Source organism: Sinocyclocheilus grahami, unplaced genomic scaffold (assembly GCF_001515645.1).
Source record: "Sinocyclocheilus grahami isolate Dianchi unplaced genomic scaffold, SAMN03320097.WGS_v1.1 scaffold465.1, whole genome shotgun sequence".
Lineage (NCBI taxonomy): Eukaryota > Metazoa > Chordata > Actinopteri > Cypriniformes > Cyprinidae > Sinocyclocheilus > Sinocyclocheilus grahami.
The window spans coordinates 1,848,274-1,870,889 of NW_015505644.1; the positions used below are offsets into that span (position 1 = coordinate 1,848,274).

The window sequence follows — 22,616 nt, forward strand, 5'->3', positions numbered from 1 at the left end:
CTGATGTCACATGGATTATTTTACCGATTTCCTTGCTACGTTTCTGGACGTTGATCGTGTTAGGATCCTTGCTGTCTCTGAAGGGTCAGAGAGCTCTCAGAATGCATCAAACATATCTTACTTTGTGTTCCAAAGATGAACGGAGGTCTTACGTGTTTGGAACGACATGAGGGTGAGTAATTAATGACAACATTTTCATTTTGGGGTGGAGTAACCCTTTAAGAATAAAGGTAAGAACAAGGGATGCTCCGATCAGGATTTTTGCAGCCGATACGGAGTACTGATTTCTTGTCATGGTGATCGGCCAATACTGATGCCGATTCTGATGCTTCAAGCTTTATATAGACTTTTCATCGGGCACACGCGCCTGGAATTTTTGGCGTATGATATGGCACACCCCTATTATGAACATCTCAGAATTTATCTTAACTTCTTTCTTGAATAGAAAGGTGTAATCGAGCCCCAGAGTATTAGTGTTTGGCATCTTATAGATGAGCAACAACACCTTCAAGCATCTATCAAAGATCCCACCTCAGTCACTGCTAAATCAAATCGGAGTTTGAATTAGTCAAGGGCCAATTGTCAGGCCAATTCTGAGATAGAGCTGAAATTTGATTATGGGATGCAAGGTTAGGGGCATTGCCTCAGACACCACCACCTGAGCCCACCCGTCGCTCCTGACGACCAGTAGAGATGGGGTGGGGGCAAGACTTGGGGGTGGGAAGTCTAAATATAATTACGCTGATGCATTGTCCATTAACATTATGTCACCCGTCTGCAATTGCCCGTACTCTTTTAAAGGGGGCTGCTTCTTAGAGTAGTGGACTGGAGAATTATCCCTGTTGGGGGTCCTCTTTAAAAGAATAGACTGACGAGCACATACTGACACCATATGCTAATACTGACTCTTTGCTAACAGTAAGCCAAGTTGAGATTTTTGCATTTACAAAACAAATGGTGACTGCTTCATATTCAAATGGTAATTGGATTCATTTACGTTCAATAACAATGCATTTGACTTGCTGAAAGGATATGAATGCTTGGTTTCCTGTAAAAGATGCATCAGGACTTGATGATTGTTCAAAAAAAGGTCACATTTCTATGAAATCCTGCCACCCGCTGAAGACGACATTTACACTATTGTTTTGAAATGTGAGTAAATCTAAAGAAACAATGCTTGGCCTATATCCTACTGACTCACTGTGGTAAAAAAAAGACCCAAAAACAAAAAGGTGAATGCAAAGGAAATTACAAAAGATTTTTTTTTTTTCTGAAAAGTCTGGCAAATGTTGTGAAAAAGCATTCATTTAAAAACAATTTTAAGAAAAGAAAGTGCTTAGGCGATACTGGTATGCTCATTACTGACACATTTCTAATAGTAAACAGAGTGCAAACGTAAGCCAGGTTTCCTCTTGACAAGTTCCGCTGTAGTAACTCCGCCCATCACTACCATTAACTCTGCTAATAAAGACAAGCGAGTGAGAGGCCTGTAGCAGCAGGTTTTTGGGCTGGTATCCATGGTGACCTCAGTAGGGTCTAGTTTAGGTATTTCCTGATTCGCATGTGTCTAACAGGATCTTAATCCTGACAGGAACAGGGGCCAGGGAGGGATCAACTTTCCCCACCAAAACACTGCAGAAAAGAATGAAGGAAGGAGAAAAGAAGATGAGCTAGCTTAGACTTATTTAGCCACAAAATAAGTAAATAAGTTTACTTTAAATAAGTAAATACTTCTCAAGGTTGGATTGTTTTCAAGTTTGGCAGGTACATTTTTATATACCTTGAAATCTATACTACAGAATAGCTATTGAGCATTTGCACGCTTACTGCTCAGGGAAAAAAAGATTCAAAGGTGCTGTATGTAAATTTTGACTGTACCGAAGCAGAAAAATATCATATGTTTGCAGATATTTAAGAAACATGTTAAGTTCACATACTTGAAATGTGTATTTCGTGTCAGAATGTCTGTTTATGTTTTGGTCTGTGTGACTCCGCCCACTGCCAATTTTGACACTCTGGGTTGCAAGTTGATGGAAAACAGTGTACTGCAGCCATGGAATCCAGCAAATGTACTGGGTCAGAGATTGCAGATTCCACTTGACTTAAAAAGCCACAGCATCCATCTAAAAAGCTCTATGACCAGAGGCATATTAAAACACGGATAAATCAACTCATCGACTTACAGTATAAGGCTCATTGCCTTCCACTGTCAATTGCGTTCATTCCCACTGCATGTCCTCAATCTGGCAACCATGTGAGTGTTGAGTCTTATGCCTGGTTCAGACTACACGATTTTAGCCCGATTTTGCCACGATTTGCTTGACGTAGGGTGTCGTGGGGATTCGTAAATGACAATGGGCGTCGGGACACAAGATTTCATCGTTTCAGCTCGTGTAGCGTGTCTTAGTGGACGACAACCGATTCCGCGACTGCGATGCTTCACGACATCACGACAGAAAGACTAGCATGTTAATTTTTTTTCCATCGTCCACGACGAGTTCTGTCACATTGGTGACGTTGACCAATAGCAGCACAGAAGCTCATTCATACACACGTTTCAAACATGGCGAAACGAAAGAGAGATGGTGCTGCTAGGTGGAATTATGAGATGGAGGAAAGGTTCGTGGAGCTGTGGCAACAGTACTCCTGCCTGTATGATGTGTCATCGAGGGACTACCATGACAGAACAAAGATAGAAAAATGCTGGCGAACTATAGCGGAATCGCTTCAGCAATGTTTACAGTCTTGTTTTCAGAAGTCAGTCGCTAGTTACACCTTCTCGATGACATCACGCACGTCGTTAAAGACGGCACGCGATGAATGGTCGGGAAGCAACGTGTAGTCTGACATGTTTCTTGTCCACGACACGACGATATCAGTGTCAGTGAGCCAGAAAGGTTTCACATTATAATTAATGAGAAATTCATATTATAGACACACTGACTGATCGGAAGGTCATGACAATGAGGTTGTAATTTCCTATTGGCATTTTCGATTGAGCAGAGCAGATGCCGAAAACATTTTGCACCAGTCACCAGAGAAGCTGTTTACTGTGAGGTATCAAGTGAGAGTATTCTACAATAATCACACAGGGAGAAAATTATACAGCTGCTTCAAGATTTATAGTCATTAATCGACATGCTTCCTTCCAGGATATTAAATAGTGGCATGTTACCAAGCCATCAGTCACTTCAAAAGAACAAAACACTATGCAATACAAGCTGAAAACATGCACCGGTGTGCAAGCTATAGAATCCAGATGTAGTCTGGCCCAACTACTGCTTTGGGGGGGGGGGAATTAACTGGGAGACAATTAACTGGGAGAAAAAAGGGAGAAAAAATTATGATGGGGAAACATATTTGGTGTACAGGTTGTTTAAAAAAAAAATTATTACTAATACTACCAATTATATATATATATGAGTGTGTGTGTGTGTGTGCGTGCGTGCGTGCGTATGTACATACACACACACACACATACTCGTATTGAACCGTTCAGTACGAGGCATTCGGTTCGGTAAGAATTACAAACCGAACGATTCGATTCGTTAGACTAATCCTATTACATTTGGAAAATAAAATGGCTTAAAGTGTGTGAAATATAATGTTCTCAGTGCCACTGCGCTCAACAAGGCAGCCCAAACAACGTAACAGTCAATGTGCTGTCTGCCCAGTGGCGTAACGTTAATGGACGGGCACGCAGGACACGCACTGTGAAAGGCCCCACAATAACCACCTGTGAGTCATGAGTGTAGTGTAGCAATCATCTTATAACAATGCTGTTTTTATTACAATTCATATGTCAAATCTAACTCTAATTCAACTACCTTCAAGAAAAGGTGCACTCTGTTGTGCTGAGTCACTCCTCACGGAATCTCAAGGCTGCTGATCTTCCAGATTCTGTGACCAGATTAGTCTGGATTAAAGTTCATATTTTCTGGAAAGCAACCCAGCTGGAATAGCCATTGCATTTTTTTCTTTCCTGCTTCAAGCCATTTGAAAAAAATGATTGACATCCCTGAAAATCAAGTTAATTACAGTAAATCATGAAAGGGAAGATTTTTGGCGATGGACAAAATGAGAGGTGAGCGAGTGAGACTTAGGCGGCGTGCAGGAAGGGCAAAGGGGCCTTTCAGAGAGAGACTGGAAACAAGAGAGGAAGCAATGCAAGAAGAGAATGACCACAGGGATTTCCTTTCACGAGAAAGAATGATGGTCAAGTACAGAGAAGAGGAAAATATATAAGTAGAAAGAGAGAGCCAGAGCAAACTCAAAGAAATAGTCCAACAAATGACCACTCCTTCACTCCTTTATCCCAGTGATCTGTAGGGCTGGGTTATTTTTTTCTATACCAATTTTATGAAATCAATTTTAACAAGATTACATTATCTAAAACAAAAACTTTGGTTTTATTTTTCAGCTTGATGTTTATACAAACTCAAAGACTCATCACTGCACAAAGGAACAAAATGTAACCAACACAATAAATCAGTGCAAATAGTTTTAATAAAGCTCAAATAGTCTTCAGTTTACACATCTGTTAGGTTACGTTTACACTAGTGCATGTTCATTTTAAAAAGCATAGCTCAGACAGAATCATGATTTCTATTTATTTTCCACTGATTTACTGATGAGCATTAGCAGCTTCCAGCGCTGTCTGCCTGTGTACGGAACTCCGTGCAGCTCCCGCGCTACTCTCCATTGGAAATGAATGACCGGTCTGTCGCTTGTTATTTGTCGGAGATAGTGGAAAGCCGGCTTGAAATTCAGTGGAAACGCCAGTATGACGAGGATCGTTTTCATTTTAGAACATAAACGCACCAGTGTAAATGTAGCCTTACATCTAAGGGGGCTGGGATGCATTCACACTACAGCCTCAGGTGTGCGCCACATTGCTGAGTGTAACCGGTGTTAACTAGTAGGTGTGTTCGACTTGACGCAGACCGACTGTGCAGACCGATCGGTGTATTACAGTACCACGAGAGCTAAAGAGAGCAGACTGCTCCGTGCGCTTTCGAATCACTTTCGCGGATGTCAAACACTGATCGATCTGCGTCGCACCTCTTTTGGTCGAACACAACGGCTAGTGCTGCAGGCTTATTGGCTCACTGACGCTGATAAGATTAACCCCATAGGTATCAAAATTTGGTACCAAACGACGAGATGTTTTTCGATACTCGATGGTATCGAGGCAATTCGGTCGGTGCCTAAAAAGTATCGAACTCGATACCCAGCCCTAGTGATCTGCGGCTGAGATATCAGAGGTTTAGTCTCAGTAACAGACGGTCACAAATAATTAAACGCAAAGAAACTGGAATGTGACTGTTAAGTTTATTTTGTGGCCTAATCTGATTATTCTGACTAGCAGTCACTGATTAGTGAAGGTGCTGGCTCAGTGTGACACCAAAAGAAACACACACACACACACACACACCTCCTCTAACATTAACCTAACTTGTCTTATGCTAGTCTGCGTCAATTAAAGCCCACATCAGGACTTGGATGCTAATGGCATTTGTTCACAATGGCCATGGTTGTACAAACATAATCACTGCTTGCCTACACGCAAATGTGGCCATGTACACACGCACATGGTATGCAGGAGGGGAGGAATGAGATCAGCATGCTCTGCTGAATCACAGCCATTGTTTCCCCAAAGTATTTATTCATCTCCTTCTAGAGAGTCAGATTGTTTTACAGAGAGTAAAAATTATGTAGCAAGAATAAGAAAACAGTCACGCATTAAAATGCATCAGTGGACATTAACCATGAACAACAGGAATCAGACAGATAGAAACACACATATTAACAATACTTTTCTATATCTTTAAAGCAATGTATTACGTATAATGGGGACACTATTGAGTGACAACTCATTGAATGATTTTCGATGTACTGATTTAAAACTGGTTCATTGAAACAGGTTTGAAGTATGATACTGGTTTGAAATATGTCATAGCATCCATGACTAGTTGGAGCATGTTATATTGCCACAGACACCTACCAAAACAAAGACAATCAGCTTGAGTCTTGTAGTGTGCACTTGGCTCTTTGGCGGTTAACAGAATAGTGTTGATACTGTTAAACTATTAAAAATACTTTAAAACTATTAAAATATTTTGAAAGAAATTGAAACAAAGTTAAATAAAATAAAATATTAGATATAAAAATTTGAAATGTTGCTCCAGTGAATAACTGAAATAAAATGTTTCTAAAGTACTAAAATAACTAAAACTGAAACAAAAATGCACTAAAGCTAAATAGAAATATAAACATCTAAAAAAATAAAACGCAACAAAATTATTAAAACATTTAGTAAAACTAAACTGGATCAGAGCTAAAACAAATACTATATTAGTATATAAACAAAACTAAAATAAAACTAACACAACCACATTCTATCAGCATTAACCATATATGAAGTTATAATGGTGTAATGTATTAATTTGTACAAAAGGAAAAAGGACGATTTTTGAATGACTTGCAAATAAGTCCACATTTATATTAGATTTAGATTTTTATTTTCACTTTCAATTTAATAAATTTTGGGCCTTTGAAAGTCTTCTGATCCCAAACCATTTAAGAGTGTTTAGACAAATTTGAAACACTACTTAAGGAAATCCTGTTGTTTGTGCAGGTTGTATTCCCACCTAGGGAAAAAACAAATGTAACCAAATGCTGGAGTGTCAGTCACTCATCAACAGCTGAAACTATCATTTACCCCACAGGAGGCCTGAGGGGAGAGAGGGAAAAGTGCTCTCTGTCCTGACAGGAGGAAGAAGGGAGAGGAGGAGTAGAGGAAACGCGTAGAGGGTATCAGCATGCCTGGCCATTTGGCTGTCAAGCATTAAGTGGGTAAAAGGTAATCCATCACATTTAGGTTGGGTTTTCCTCCTTACATTATAGTCACAACAAAATCTTTTTAGTGAAGTATTCAAACAAATAGCCAGAAACTGAAATATATTACCAAAATAGTCAGAAATCAACGAAATAACTTATATCCCGGACGAGCCCCCAATTTGTTAAACCCGCAATGAGTCTACAGGAATAAATCTGCGTTCTTGGTAATATTAACAAGCTTTCTCGTGCAATTCAACTTTTCATGAGTACTTCATAGATCTATGCTCTCTACCCATAGGTCTCACAACTCTGCACTCAACCACAAGTAAACGTGCTTCGTTTTCCCAGAAACACGATCTCCACTGTGGAATAGCACCACAGGGCGGAGTACTTTCGGTGTCTTCTTTTAAAAGCAGTAATTTATAGTGTTCATTACAAAAGGAGGATGGCGAGACAACGGGGAGAGAGAGAGATAGTGGGGGAAGAGAAAAGTGAGGTATTTTTGCAGAGCCGGAGGGTACAGATGGCAGCTATTTCACACTTCCAGCTCTGGGATAAATTCCAACCTACTGTGTTTATTTAAAGCCTCCACAAACTGCCAGAGCAGAAGTGACCGTTCGCTTTATAATACTGGTAACTGTAATGTAAGGCATTTAGAAATCTCCTGGGAACACCGTGTTTCCAAAATCCAAAAGACGATGATGAAGCTACGGAAGCACGTTTGGGCCTGTGAGAGCCACAGGCACTCACTCAGCTGGAATGCTGCCAAAGGACACATTTTTCAGGGTTTTATTTCAGCTGGTGTTTTTTTTTTCAACCTGTTTCCCTTTTTCACTCTCTGTCTATGACTTAATGCATGAAAGTCCTTAGGGTTTTAAATGACTATTTTGGATACGAGGTGGAAATGGAGAACGAATGGTATCCAAGTGTAAACTTCCACAGCTCAGTGTAGAATGTGTTTCCCCTTTGGCACACCACTTACACAGAGCATATTAGAGTTATGAATATGGTTTGAGAATGTGCATATAGTCATACAACATAGCTATACAATTTCAACATAATCAAACTTGTTTTAATGGGGACAGCATCTTACTTGCTCTTAAGAATCTGAACACTGCATACGACTTTTTTCTTTTCTTTTCTTTTTTTTTTTTTTACAATTTTTAAGTATCAAACTTGATGTACGAATTACTTCAACTTGAATGGTTTTAAACAGTTGAATCTCGTTTAACTTAAAAATTAACATGGAATTGGTTAAATCACATTTTTCACAGTGAATACTAAGAAGAAGAAAATTGTTTGATGTATTATGCAGACAGATACCTGCATATAAGCTTAACATTAGGTCACTGTGAAACCTTATGTACATTTATATGAAGAAATCCTAATGATACTGTTGCAACATACAGTCTGTTTAATTTAGGCTCAGACAGAGGGTGGAAAACAATCACACTTGTTTTTGGTGAAAGAAACCTTAAGCAACATTAAGTGGATTAAAGAGGGAAAAATAGAAAAAACTGCCATGAAAGTGTAGGATATGACCAATTTAAAAACTATTTCAGGTTGCTTAATTGCAAAGTGTCCGAGACATGGTTTATTATTAACTCATCTTCAACTGAGACACAATACAACAAGAGTACTTCAAAAAATACTTACTCTCATCTTGGGTGGCTGGTCTGCCCTGGGATTGAAGAGCCTGAGTTAGAAGTACAGTGATCAGCAGCAACATGGTCTTCATCATCATCATCATCAAGGATTCTCTACATCTGAACTCTGCATCCAGCCCAGCTCTCCATAAAAAACAGCTAGGACATCAGCACTGGGCGTAAGATGGAGAGACAACAGCAGAAAGCAAAACAATTAAGAATATTCACAACTAATGATTAAAGACAACATGAATCTTTCATAATGTGACATTTCAGTGAAACAGTATATTCAGTTGGAAATAACATTGGACGGGACTTGAATGCAACCATCTGGATTTGACTGGATTGTTAAACAAAGGCAATTATGTTATTTGGTTAATATTTTTCTCCACTCACACGACCATTACTATGCAAACATTCTGCTCAGAATCATAAATCATACTAACAAATTTGCTAATTATCTCTTTAGAGTAACTTGAACTGAGGAATTGTACAAATTCACACTAAGGACATTAACTAACAATATAAATCTTACAGTTTATTTTTTTTATTGTAGACAAAAGTTGAGAATAGAAAAGCATCCCTGACAGAAAAATTCCTGTAAAGCTCATCTGATGCATAAGCTGCATAGATCAATGTTTTTATATATATATATAATGGCCGACAAAAACCTAACTTTGCTGTATAGGTCAATAGTGGAACAGCACGTTCTTTAAGAACCTTTCATCTCAGACTTTTCCACTACAACAGGAGAGAACATTCTGAGTCTTAGAGTTTGCATTAACTAAATAACTTTGAACAAGTTAACATGGCACTTTTTTCATAATTAGTATATCAATGTAGTAAGACAAAGCTAACGAGGAAAGCAGATTGCATAAACCTTGACGTACATAATTTTATAGTGGAAAGAAGTTTTTCATAGTGCTGTTCTGTGCAGGGTCACTCCATCTGTTTGCTCTTACAAACACACGCAAGAAAATACACAGAAACACAACCACACTCCTCCAACCCTTCACAGATATCTGTCAACCCTGTGCTGGTTTAGACCTCAGCATGACCCCGACACGCCATTTGTCCTACTAGCTATCGGAACTCATCATTTACACATTTCATCACACACTCCAACACGAGCAGATCGGTCAGAAAAGAGCAGCATTTCACAATTCGCCAGATGTTTTTCTTTCAGAATGTTTAGCTGTAGTAATTTGAGTGTCTTTGCATGTAATTGGGATTTTGTCCTCCCAAAATATAAATAAATTGAAATAAATCTTAATGTGGTTAAAGCTAATATGAAGCTAGACTTAATAAATTAACTAAATGAAAACTCAATTGACTGTGTGCACCTATTAACACAGGGGAAAAAAGCTGAGGAAATATCCTGGAGAATTGGGGATTGTCGTGAATGGTTTTCAATTCTTTAGACAGATAAGAAATGTCATGTCCACTCAAACTGGACACAAGACCTGTCACATTTTTAAAACCAAGTAGATTTTAAATTCAACTTATCTGTAAAAATAACAACTGCACAATTATTTAGGGTTTTATATACATGTATGTGTTAATCCAATTTAATTTTTAAACAGTTTTTCATCATTGCTCTAGTCATCAGTGTCACATGATCCTTCAGAAATCATTATAATATGCTGCTCAAGAAACATTTCTGATTATTATCAATGATGCAAACAGTTGTGCTGCTTCATATTTTGGTGCAAATCTTGATACATTTTTCCAAGAATCAATGATAAATAGAATAAGTCTAAAAGAAAAGAATTTAGGCTATTTAAAATATAATTTTTGTAACAATGTAAAGTAAAGCACTTTTTGTCAATTTAATGCATCTATGCTTGCTGAAAGTAATAATTTCTTTAAAAGAAAAAGTACAGACTCCAAACACCAAACAGCAGTATATGTATATATAAGATTTAGAAACTAGATCACCTTGCCGACTAAATCAAACCTTACACAGTATTATAATTTCTAGTTCTACTGCCCCTGTAAAAACGGTGGTGCATAATGCCCTTGAGATGAATATTTTACAGAACAATGCAATGAGATGTCTATCGCATTCACAGCTGCTCTAATAAGGATGAGAAATTTGGACAAACACCAAGAATTGAGACTTGATACACATAAAATCGCTCCCATAGAGTTTGTGTTGGTTTCATTTTCCAAGCCATGTCTGCAGCTGGTACAAACCAGAAGAACAGATGAATGGAGAGACGAGCGAACGGTCAGACAGGGGTGACGGACTCTAAGCTTGTGCCAACTCCAATCCCCTGCCAGACACTGCGAAAGACACCTACAACATGCCAATATTAATCATTACCAAGCCAAAAACATACACCAAAAAACCTTGCTCGCTAATCTAAGCGCTCCAAAGTTGCGCTACACTTGCGATCAGAAGCCGAAAAAGCTAATATTTGTGATAAGCTAAACATGTTGCAAGAGAGGTTTCACCATGATCATACGCTGCTGGAACGAACCAAGAGTGATCACAGTGTTGTAAATGCACATTCCTCAACCTTTACATGTGCGATCACAACACTGTGATCACTCTTGGTTCGTCCCAGCAACGTACGATCATTCAAATCTGCGTTCGTGCTGCCGCTGACTTAAATAAAGCATCTGTCATGTTAGGGCTAGGCATGGGCCGATTACCGGTTTCAAGGTATACCGCGATTTTAAAATGTCACGGTTTCAAAACCGCTAATATTTTCCGTTATACCATTCCTGCGGTATGCGCGGTTCAGGCACGGTGCCAGAATTTTTTCTCTACCGGTGGTAAGGGGGGGCTAGACCAATATGTGGGGGTGCTAAGAAAATAAATGATATTGATGACGTCAGAGTAACTTCACAAAGAAATGGGGCTATTAAAAATTCTGACGGGGCTATAGCCCCCCCTAGCCCCGGTGTAGTGCCGTCACTGGGGCTGTTTTTCATGTCTCCTTAAAGACTGAAAGTGTAGGAATCCCTCAGGTTGAGTGCAGTGTAGAGAGTAACACGACCCTCCTCCTCCTGTTGGTGCGAGCGCGGTCAGTCACGTGTGTGCGGTGTAGGACGGCTGAACTAAGGAGCTTCCCCTGGAACTTACGAGATCAGCAACCGGCCATTTTTTGTCTTATTGCAAGCAACTCGTCTCTGTTCTGGACTTGCACAAACTGCGTTGCAATGCAATCGTTTTCCAAAATGTAATTTATGTGAAAATATGAAGTATGTAAACGTCCGTTAACAGAGGCCAGAGACGCTGAAGACGAATGCAGAGAAAAATACTGTAGCAGGCAGATCAACTCACTGTTCATGATGCACGAACTATTGGAAGAAAATCCTCAATATTGATTTGGGGGTTTATATGAATGTGTTTCTGAGGGGAACTTCAGAAAAGATTACGTGGTATTTTCTTTTAATCTCGTCTCTGTATAGTTCATATTAAAGCAGTGTTTCAGAGCAGTGCTGCTTTGTTTACGGCGTTAACCAAGAAAACGCCGTATCTGGTGTTCCAGAAGCGCCTCCTGCTGTCAAGAGAGTGACTCTGCATCTCATTCAGAGCTTCTGCTGTTTGCTTCGTTCAGGCATGTAGTATAATTTCACAAAGCTAGTCAGAACTTTCTGTTTTTGCTTCAAATTGGGTTATTATTAAATCAAATGATGTATATGAAATTATATTACTAAATGATATGAAATTATATGTTTATGAATTATATAACTAAAATTAAATAACTCTAATTACAGATTTAGGTTAAATAAAGATGTCAGTCTTTATTTTTCTCCTTTTTAGGAAACAAATCAAAGAAAAAATAAACAAATTCTACTGTTCCTAATATTCTGTATGTTGCTCAAAAACAAAATATATTGTGTTCAGAGGAATTTTTTTTTACCCAGTCATTTATAAACAACATATTTTAGATTTCGCCTGTGATTTTGAACGCGATTTTGTGTAGCTTGTCAGTGATCTATGGCTCTGTGTAGTAAATGCCGCTCCATCTGAAAGCACGTGCTGGAGATTTACTACTACATTTACATTTACATTTACATTTAGTCATTTAGCAGACGCTTTTATCCAAAGCGACTTACAATTGGGGGATACATAAAGCGATTCTTCTTAAGAGAGGCAAACAGACACAAGAAGTGGTTGTAATACCAAGTTCTTAGACATTGTTCAAATAAGTACAAGCTAGAAAGAGAAGGAATAAATAAATTTTTTTTTTATTTTTTTTTTTTTATGATGAAGTCAAGTAGCTTCGAAAGAGATGAGTTTTCAGCTGTCGCTTGAAAATTGTCAGGGATTCAGCATTCCGGATAGGGGTGGGAAGATCGTTCCACCAGCCAGGAGTGGTGAATGAGAATGTTCTGGAAAGTGATTTTGAGCCTCTCTGTGATGGTACCACGAGGCGTCGCTCACTAGCGGATCTCAGACTTCTGGAGGGGATGCACGAGGAGGCCTGAACGCTTCCGCTGATGCTTCCGCGTCAGCGCACAGAGATCAGATAAATACACAGTCTAAGACACTAAAGTGAAAACAGCTGTGGCCGCCTTCTAATTAGCACAGCCAATAGTCTATAGCAGGGCAATTCCTCCAATCGAAACTACAGTTCGCACTTCAACGCAGGAAGGGAGCAATTAAATTACACGCGCTCCTTCTTAGCCGAGGGCAGTTATTATAATTACCAGAGAGTGCAATCAAAAATACAAACGCAAACAAAAATATAACGTAGAAATAGGCAGAAAACGAAATATTCCTTCTTAGCAGCAAGTAATAATTCCAACAGCAGATCTATAACCAAGTATTACGCAGGACACTCACGTGCAGCCGTCTGTCTCTTCTGTTGACTAATCGCTTGACCCAAGTTATGACAGTGACCAAGCAGTTTAAATACTCTACGGTCGCTGTGGCCGCCTTCTAATTAGCACAGCCAATAGTCTATAGCAGGGCAATTCCTCCAATCGAAACTACAGTTCGCACTTCAACGCAGGAAGGGAGCAATTAAATTACACGCGCTCCTTCTTAGCCGAGGGCAGTTATTATAATTACCAGAAAGTGCAATCAAAAATACAAACGCAAACAAAAATATAACGTAGAAATAGGCAGAAAACGAAATATTCCTTCTTAGCAGCAAGTAATAATTCCAACAGCAGATCTATAACCAAGTATTACGCAGGACACTCACGTGCAGCCGTCTGTCTCTTCTGTTGACTAATCGCTTGACCTGTACTAATCACAGGAGCGGCTTTACTGACGAGATGCGCATGAAAAATCGCATTCGATTTTTTTGCACAGCCCCATGTCATGTATATGAATGAAACAGCTTATTTTAAACCACACAGTATAATTATTTCTGTTACAAACATTCAAATAATCACAGAAGTACTCGGATAAAAGTTTCGGATATAAACTAAATGTGTACGGTAGCGATTAAAATAGAGTAAATCACATTTTGACACTTCAAATAAAGATTTATCGATTACATTGTTATGCCAGTAGCTGGCAAAAAGGGGCTGTTAAAAATTTATCTGTCTTTGAATCATTCAAGAGATTAGTTACTCCAAAAACGCTGATTCATCTAGTAATGAAACAAGTAAATATTGAGTGCCAAGAGTCATTGAATCATTCATTCATAAATTGCATGCGATTTTGTTTAGTTGTCTAATGTTTTTTTCTTCAGAATCATGAGACAACCTCAATCACCATTTAAAAAAAAAAAAAAAAGAATTTATCCAGAATCATGCAGCTTTATTTTGCACACAAACAGCTCTTAGACGAGTTCAGTTTTTATGTAGCCTGCTGATTTTTGTTCAAGGTATTCAGCTTCAACTAAATGTTTGATATCTAAATGTTTGACTTCATTTTTTTAATCACATTGGAATTGAAACTGGGAATCGAAAGGCAGAATCGGAATAGGATTTGATCAAATTCAAACAATACCCAACCCTGAATATGAATCAGCTTTGTGTGCCAGTAATTTACTGAAGTGTAACAATAACAATGCATATGACAAAATCAGAACACACACATTATAATAAACAAGGCAACATGGTGTAAATAAGAGATTTAGGCACCATCTTGCAAATACAAATCATAGTTTATATTACAATAAAGGTAAATTTCAAACATATATATATATTTTTATTTTTTTATTTTTTTTTCTTTCTACAGTTTATCCAAAATTAATTTATGAAGTATTAAGAAAGGCAAACACAGTCTGGGAAACTCCCCACATGGCAGGTGAGCTAAGAGGAACTAGACAGTTGCAAAAATTATCATTAAAACTTCAGAAACATGTTAGCAAAATCTCAGTTTGCTGATTACTTAAAAAAGCATGGTAATTATTTTTTTGGAGCAATTGAACAGCTAGTGCACATGCTCTAATATATAAGGTTGTGTTGTTCATGCAGGAAACATGTATCAATCTGTGACATTTCTTTCTCTGTCTTCACATAATTTGTATCCCCTCTAATATAAAAAGTGTACATTTTGGCAAATCTGTGCTCATTTAATCTCTTTAACATCTTGTTTTTTTAGTCTAGACTAATGATTCAACAGGTCAAGTTACAGTAACTTGGCTGGAAAGACTAATGGTACCCTAAAGTAGTTTAAGCTCTTAACCCATTTAATTAATCTGGAAAGGGAAAAAATGTAAGGCAGAAGGATTAGTTTATGATCAAATTACTTGGCTAAGATTACACTGATGCAAATGTTTAAATATTTTTTAAAAGAAAGAAAAAAAAAGCTTCTTTGTTTACGTGAGCTATTTCTAAGTAAAACAAACAGCAGAACATTCAGCTGATTATATTTAAATTCTTTCCACAGTGTTCACTTTGAGAGGGAAAAAGGAAAGGAGGCGCAGGCAAACAACAGAGAGTGTGCACGGAATAAAAAGAAATAGACCAAGTCAAGTGGAAAGAGAAGTTAGTACCCTAATTAATGAACCCCAGTGTGTTTTTCTCTCCCTCTGATCATTGGAAGGGAACATGGCGAGAGTGTACAGCAGGCTCAGCTCATTACCGCTGCCTAAAACTGGAGCGGAACATTCCAGAGAACAGCATTGGTTTGTGTCGGAGACGGGACGCCTGAGCTCACTCATTCCAGCACCGGTGGGAGCCAGAGCAATAGCCGGCCCACTAAACCAAGAGACTGCCACTCCATGGGGAGCCTCTGATTAGGGCCAGGCTGATGAACTTTACCAACAAAACTCTTTCCTGCTTCTTTATCTGTTTTCTGCCAAATCTCTAATTCTACTCTAAACTCATGGTCTCTGGCTGGGTGCTCTTGAAAAACCAAGATCCCGGACGAACCCCCAACCAAAGCTGAATCTAGTGTCATCTGGTGCCCTAACCTTTCATACCCCAAAAATCTGATTTCAGACAGCTAAGGCCATTTTGTTTTGGTGCAGATGTGTTGATGTAAACAGAATTTCTCCATTTTGAGAGACTCCACCTAAAGTTTCATGCTAAAGCTCTCAGACAGTTGTGTAATAGTAACTTTCTTTTTTAAAAGTGCTGGGCGATAGTTTACTGTGCCAACCCAGCCCTGCAAGCCCAGTAAATTAGAGGGCAGAGAATTCCTCTTCTCTCCAAACTCTCAACACAAACTTCCACCGGAAGAACACCCACGGAACAGCACATCTTTTCTCCTTCATCTATTTGCTTCCTTTCATTTACAAACAACAGAGCATTTCACTATAAAGCGACCACTACAAGATCACCACAGCAAACCAAAACGGGTGTTTGTGACCGTATGCAACACACAAACTCTGACACAAATCACTGTACTGTGACTCAAACACACATAAACAAGATTACTGACTTTGATTAATGCAACTCAAACTGTCAATGCCATGTCCCTCTATGAAAATACCACTGATGCTTTGCAATATACTCTAACTTCACTGCAAACCAGACGAACCGATGACCTGTCTGGAGCGGCTAACAGTAAAATCACTGGTCAGATCCTAAGGGACGAACAGCCATAATGATTTCCCCTCTAATTTAAGTAATTGATGTAATTATAGACTTAAACAACTACATTTTCACAAGGTCAGTTACAGTTCTTTAGTATTTCAGTGGCTGACTTGAACTAGCAAAAAACTTAAGGGAAAGCACTAAAAAGGCTTTATGAATAAAGGAACCAGATATGATTCGAAAATATCATTATCTACCATGAGCTTTATGTTCTGTGAAAATTAGTTTTAAAGATTCGAATGCAATTACAGAAATACATCTTAACAAAAGGGTAACTCTCCTTAAGCTACAATATGGGTCTTCATTAGGAAACATATTTTCAGCAAACGTTCTTGAACAAACTGCCTAAAGATGTTCATATTTAATTGACTTGCTCACATTTCTGCACCGTCTTGCAACAAGTCTGGGTCAAGTCTGCGCATGTAGTCGCCAGCCAGCATGTCGCCATTCACAAACCGCTCTGCAACTCCATCACGTTCTTCAAACTGGTGAAAAGGTGGAAACTATCTGTGAATGTCTGTTTCTTTGAAATGACAATGGTCACTTAAGAGCAGAGAGAGTTTTTAAAGGCTGAACTGAAAGAAAGGATGTCTGTAACTGTAGTATATGTAACTGGGTAAATGTAAAGGGTATAGCAATGATCAGAAAGTTCTAGACTTCACTACACAGTCCGAGAATGAAGAGGGGGGTTACTTTGCAGTACCCTGAAATTATCTAGTGAGTGATGAGGAAGAAAAGAGGGAGTGACACTGAGGTGGGTACAGAATTACTTTGCCATGTACAAAGTGACAGACCATAAGATCTGAAGTACAACAACATTCAAGAATGTTAAATGATAAATGTATGGATGCATATGTGTGTGTATATATATATACATATGCATCATTCAACATTCTTGAATATTGTTGTGCTTGTGCAGATCTTGTACAGCATATATATATTATGGCTGCACGATAAATCAAAATGGAATCGAGATCGCGATTTGACAGCAGCTGTGATTGTCATGCGTATCTTTCAGTGAAGCACGGTTCTGTGATCAGCAGTAAATCTCCATCCGAAGGCCAGAGGGCGCTCTCGCGCTGAAACTCCAAATACGCCTCGCAGAAGAAACCCAGAAAATGCCTATTGCTGCAGCTGAATAAACAGACGATTCAACTGGGCTGCGTTCAGCCCCGACAAAAACGGTGCAAAACGTTTTTTTAAACTGAAACGGTGGTGCGTTAAACACCCTGTTCTGATGACGCAAGAGTTGCAACTATGGCAGCTGAGAAGGCCATTCTTTGTGCTCTTTTTGAAGAATTTTCGGAACCTGATGAAATCGGTATCAGTCCGAGAATGAAGAGGGGGGTTACTTTGCAGTACCCTGAAATTATCTAGTGAGTGATGAGGAAGAAAAGAGGGAGTGACACTGAGGTGGGTACAGAATTACTTTGCCATGTACAAAGTGACAGACCATAAGATCTGAAGTACAACAACATTCAAGAATGTTAAATGAATGGATGCATATGTGTGTGTATATATATATACATATGCATCATTCAACATTCTTGAATATTGTTGTGCTTGTGCAGATCTTGTACAGCATATATATATTATGGCTGCACGATAAATTGAAATGGAATCGAGATCGCGATTTGACAGCAGCTGTGATTGTCATGCGTATCTTTCAGTGAAGCACGGTTCTGTGATCAGCAGTAAATCTCCATCCGAAGGCCAGAGGGCGCTCTCGCGCTGAAACTCCAAATACGCCTCGCAGAAGAAACCCAGAAAATGCCTATTGCTGCAGCTGAATAAACAGACGATTCAACTGGGCTGCGTTCAGCCCCGAGAAAAAAACGGTGCAGTTTTTTTAAACTGAAACGGTGGTGCGTTAAACACCCTGTTCTGATGACGCAAGAGTTGCAACTATGGCAGCTGAGAAGGCCATTCTTTGTGCTCTTTTTGAAGAATTTTCGGAACCTGATGAAATCGGTATAAATGTGTTTAATACTGCAAAATACGCTGAATGTTACAGTCACTGTCCTTGCATATATATATACACACACACACACACAATACAATATAATAAATATATATTAATCTCTGTGAAAGGTAAATTTCTTTAGCTGCCCAAATAAGGACATAAATGTGTCTTTCAGCTGGAGAGTCTTTTTCTGTCATTGAAAATACTGAAACGCTTCCAGGATTTAAAGTGTCTAACGTCTTTTTACGATTTTTATGAATTACCCTTCTGCCACAGTGCCATCCAAACTCATGCTTTAGTATAGTTGTGTTGTTTGTCCTTTACTGTGGGAAGATAAACAACTGCAAGAACAAACCTGCCTTTCACATCAAGATAACTTCAGGCATTTATTTTGGCAAAGGGAATCTGCAAAACCTCAAGATGGAGGGTCAATATTGCATGTACACAATAACAATAATTAAAAATAAACAAAATAACAATACAAAACAAAAATAATGCAGGGGCAATTTCTACTCAAAATGACAGGAGACTGTCAGGTCCCATTTCTGGCTAGTAGAAAAATACTAAGAAATGTTTTAGCTCAAAGCAGTTCAAAACACTTTATCCGCAGAAGCCACTAAGTGAAACATGAAACGTTTTATTTACCTGTATCTACAGGAGAGATATAATGTCTTATGCTACTCTTGCTCAAGTTGCTGAGAAAATGTTTTTGTTGTACAGTAGCCTACTGGATGGCTTCAAATATGAGATGTTATTCGAGACCCAGCATGGCAGTACAGGCGCGCATCAACTTGTTCTCATAACAGATAAGATATGGAGCCATCTGATGATGAAAGCTAATGAGATCCCACAGCGTCCTCATATGTAAACCCTACACTGTACACAACAACATTAGATGTAAGATGTACACCCTAATGTACACAACTGATAAGAAAAAAAACTAAGAAGAAATGTTATTTCAACAAAAAAGCATCAAATATGAAGTGTCATGCAGGGAATTCTGGGAGTGTCAATTTACGGTTTTTAACTGTAAATTATAGAATGGCTTCTTTTTCACTTCCAAAAACCGTATTTTTAACAGTATTTTACTGTAAAATTACATTAAATGTAATTACATTTATTCACCGTATATAGTATGGAAACTTACTGTTAACAGGTTTTTACTGTAGCATTTTTACAGTCTTTTACTGTTAAAATCACAATCATTTTTTACAGTGTAGAGAAAAATCTAGTCAGCCTCAGTAAGAGGCAAATTCAACATTTAAAACAAATTGCCCAGTCAAAGTGACTTTATATACATTTCAAATTAATTTCAAGAAATTAAATGATTCAAGGCAAGGAGCAAAAAAAAAAAAAGTGTGTGCACAAGAAGAGAAAAGAAAATGAAATAACCTAAATGGTAGGCTAGACTGTACGCGTTTCTGGAAACTTAACTCCACTGTCATCTAACTCTTCCCAAAAAGCGTGTTTTATAGTGTACAAGTGTTTTTATTCAAATTCCATAAAACAGCAAAGCACTTGTATTTTATTATAGACGAACATGCTGGAGTCCATTTACAGGCGTTCCTCACCTTCATCTTTCTGGAACAAATCCTCTCTGAAAAGAGTCAATCCCAGATCTGATTCAGAAGTTCACAAACGCAGGCTCCCAAACAGTCACTGGACGCAACTCCTCATTTCGTCCTCTGTCATAGCCTTTGGGGTTTTCAATAAATCACTCGGCTGTTACTCAGTTTTTCTTTGGTCTCGTCCGAGAATCGTTTGCAATGAGTGACAACGCTCAGCAGAGACGCGTGCTCGTCCTCAAGATGATTTCGTTAAGTAACATAACGTTTAAGACTCATTTACAGACCCAACGAAGCGATTTCCGACCGAGTTCGTCTGTTTGTCTTCTGAAAATCCCACCCGTGCGAAAAGAATGTAAAGAACAAAAACTTTTACCTCAATCTCTACTTCGGTCGGCAGTCCTCGCAAAGTCAAAACTAACCAAACCGTTCAAATGCGACTCGCGGTCCTCTGTATAAATTGTTATAGCCTCCGGAAACTACGCTTGCATTTGTATCTTGTCACTGGTGTGAAGATAGTCCGTGTCGTCGGCCTGCCCCAGCACTTCAGAGGATACAGCGGGATTCCGCACTCACGGATGGAGGAGTGTGTGTGGGCAGAAAGACCTGACTCCCCCTCCATCACTAACACCTCAGGACGACCAAACAGCTCACCCAGTGCATCCTGGGATTGTAGTTTCTGTCACACCGAGCCCCTCTTAAAAATCCTAAAAAATCAATGGCATTCTACATTTTAAATATAGCTACAACATTATTATATTATATTATATTATATTATATTATATTATATTATATTATATTATATTATATTATATTATATTATATGTGTCCCTGGACCACAAAACCAGTCAATTTCTTTGAAATTGAGATTTATACCTTATCTGAAAGCTGAATAAATAAGCTTTCCATTGATGTGTGGTTTGTTAGGACAGGACAATATTTGGCCGAGATACAACTATTTGCAAATCTGGAATCTGAGGGTGCAAAAAAATCTAAATACGGAGAAAATCGTCTTTAAAGTTGTTCAAATGAAGTTCTTAGCAATGCATATTACTAATCAAAAATAATTTTTTCATATATTTACGGTAGGAAATTTACAAAATATCTTCATGGAACATGATCTTTACTTAATATCCTAATGATTTTTGGCATACCTGTGCCATACAATATACCTGTGCTACTTATGACTGGTTTTGTGGTCCAGGGTCACACACACACACACACACATATATATATATATATATATATATATATATATATATATATATATATATATATATATATATATATATATATATATATATATATATATATATATATATGTGTGTGTGTGTGTGTGTGTGTGTGTGTGTGTGTGTTGATGTTCAGGGTCACGTATTATATTGAAAAACTGAGACCAAAAAGTTACAGACTGGTTAAGTCAGGTAAATACAAAAAATAATCATTTTGACATTATGCATGAACTACCTATTCTAAATGCTTAAAAGACATTGCTAGATACATGGAATGACTGATAAGTCCCGTTTCTTTATCCTCTGTAGATAAAGCTGTTCCGTCCATTCTTTGTGTTTGTGACAACAATGTCCACACACCCCTGACACGGTTTGTGTTTGCATAGTAAAGATGACCACAACAAAGTTAAGAGCTTGCAAATGTATTATCTCAACAGCAGGAAAAGGTTTGTTCAAACTCCAGATAACATCTCCTGTTTTATTCAAACTCCAATTAGTTTGGAGGTACTATAGTATAGAAAACATCCGTGGATTCTTGAAGCGTCTGCTTAAGTAGCGGCACGGCCATTGTTGGGGGCCCGTAATGAAGGGGGCCCCACCAAGGTCCTCTATGTTAGATCCTACTCAGTAAGCTCAGGAGAGAGGATAAAATGTTTGTCCTGTGAGAAGCAGAGACATTTTTCAAGCTATTTGATTAAAATGAAAATAAACATCTTAAAAAGTAAAAACATTACAATAAAGCAAGTCAAGTGTGATGCATTTCATTCTGAGAAACAACCAAACACTTTCCTCTGAAATTCCAATTTTGAACATTGTTTATTTGTTTGGCAGTGTTCTATTCACAGTTGTAAGGTTTCCTCACAGGGCTTGAGGTGACCATTTTCTCTCTACTAAAACCTTTATTGACCCAATTTGCTCTCCAAACAACAGCAAAGTCCAAGAGGGAGACGACGGCAGACACCTCCGCAATGGGTGACACACCACTCATGTTCCAAAAGGGCCCCAGGACTAATGTTTCCTTGTCTGTTTTCTTTTCTTTTGACACGTTTTATTGAAACATCAGTTACTTTAACATTATTTTCCCAGTGACAGAGAAATGACTATATACCCCTTCTGCCCATTAGACCATCAAATGGTTTAGTCATCCCTAACTCCACTTATGAGACCAGATGCTGGTACGACTCGAAAGATACATTCTCTGAAATGAGGAAGTGTTCCTCTCAGCTTATTTTCCACAATGGCAAAGCCTATGAATAAATCTAACTAATTGTCTGTTAGGCCCCCTCTTGTTCTTTTGGCAAGCAAGCAGGCAGCTGAATCTGAAAGGGTCCCATTGACTTACTAAAGGGGGCTTATCACCAAATACAGCAATGAATGGAGGTGGCAATGAGGTGTGAACCGACCTCAGTGAGAC

General features: G+C 38.5%; 1 protein-coding gene across 1 annotated transcript in view; it reads right to left on the reverse strand.

The window, feature by feature from the left end:
- The window catches only part of LOC107553171 (fibroblast growth factor receptor 1-A), a 45,661-nt gene extending 25,043 nt beyond the window's left edge, over positions 1-20,618 (reverse strand). The window contains exons 1-2 of the mRNA XM_016235304.1: positions 19,977-20,618; positions 8,497-8,659 (exon numbers count right to left, since the gene is read on the reverse strand). Coding sequence (XP_016090790.1) covers positions 8,497-8,590 — 94 coding nt within the window. The 5' untranslated portion in view covers positions 8,591-8,659; positions 19,977-20,618. The remainder of the gene's footprint in view (positions 1-8,496; positions 8,660-19,976) is intronic.
- Between the last annotated feature and the right edge of the window lie 1,998 nt (positions 20,619-22,616).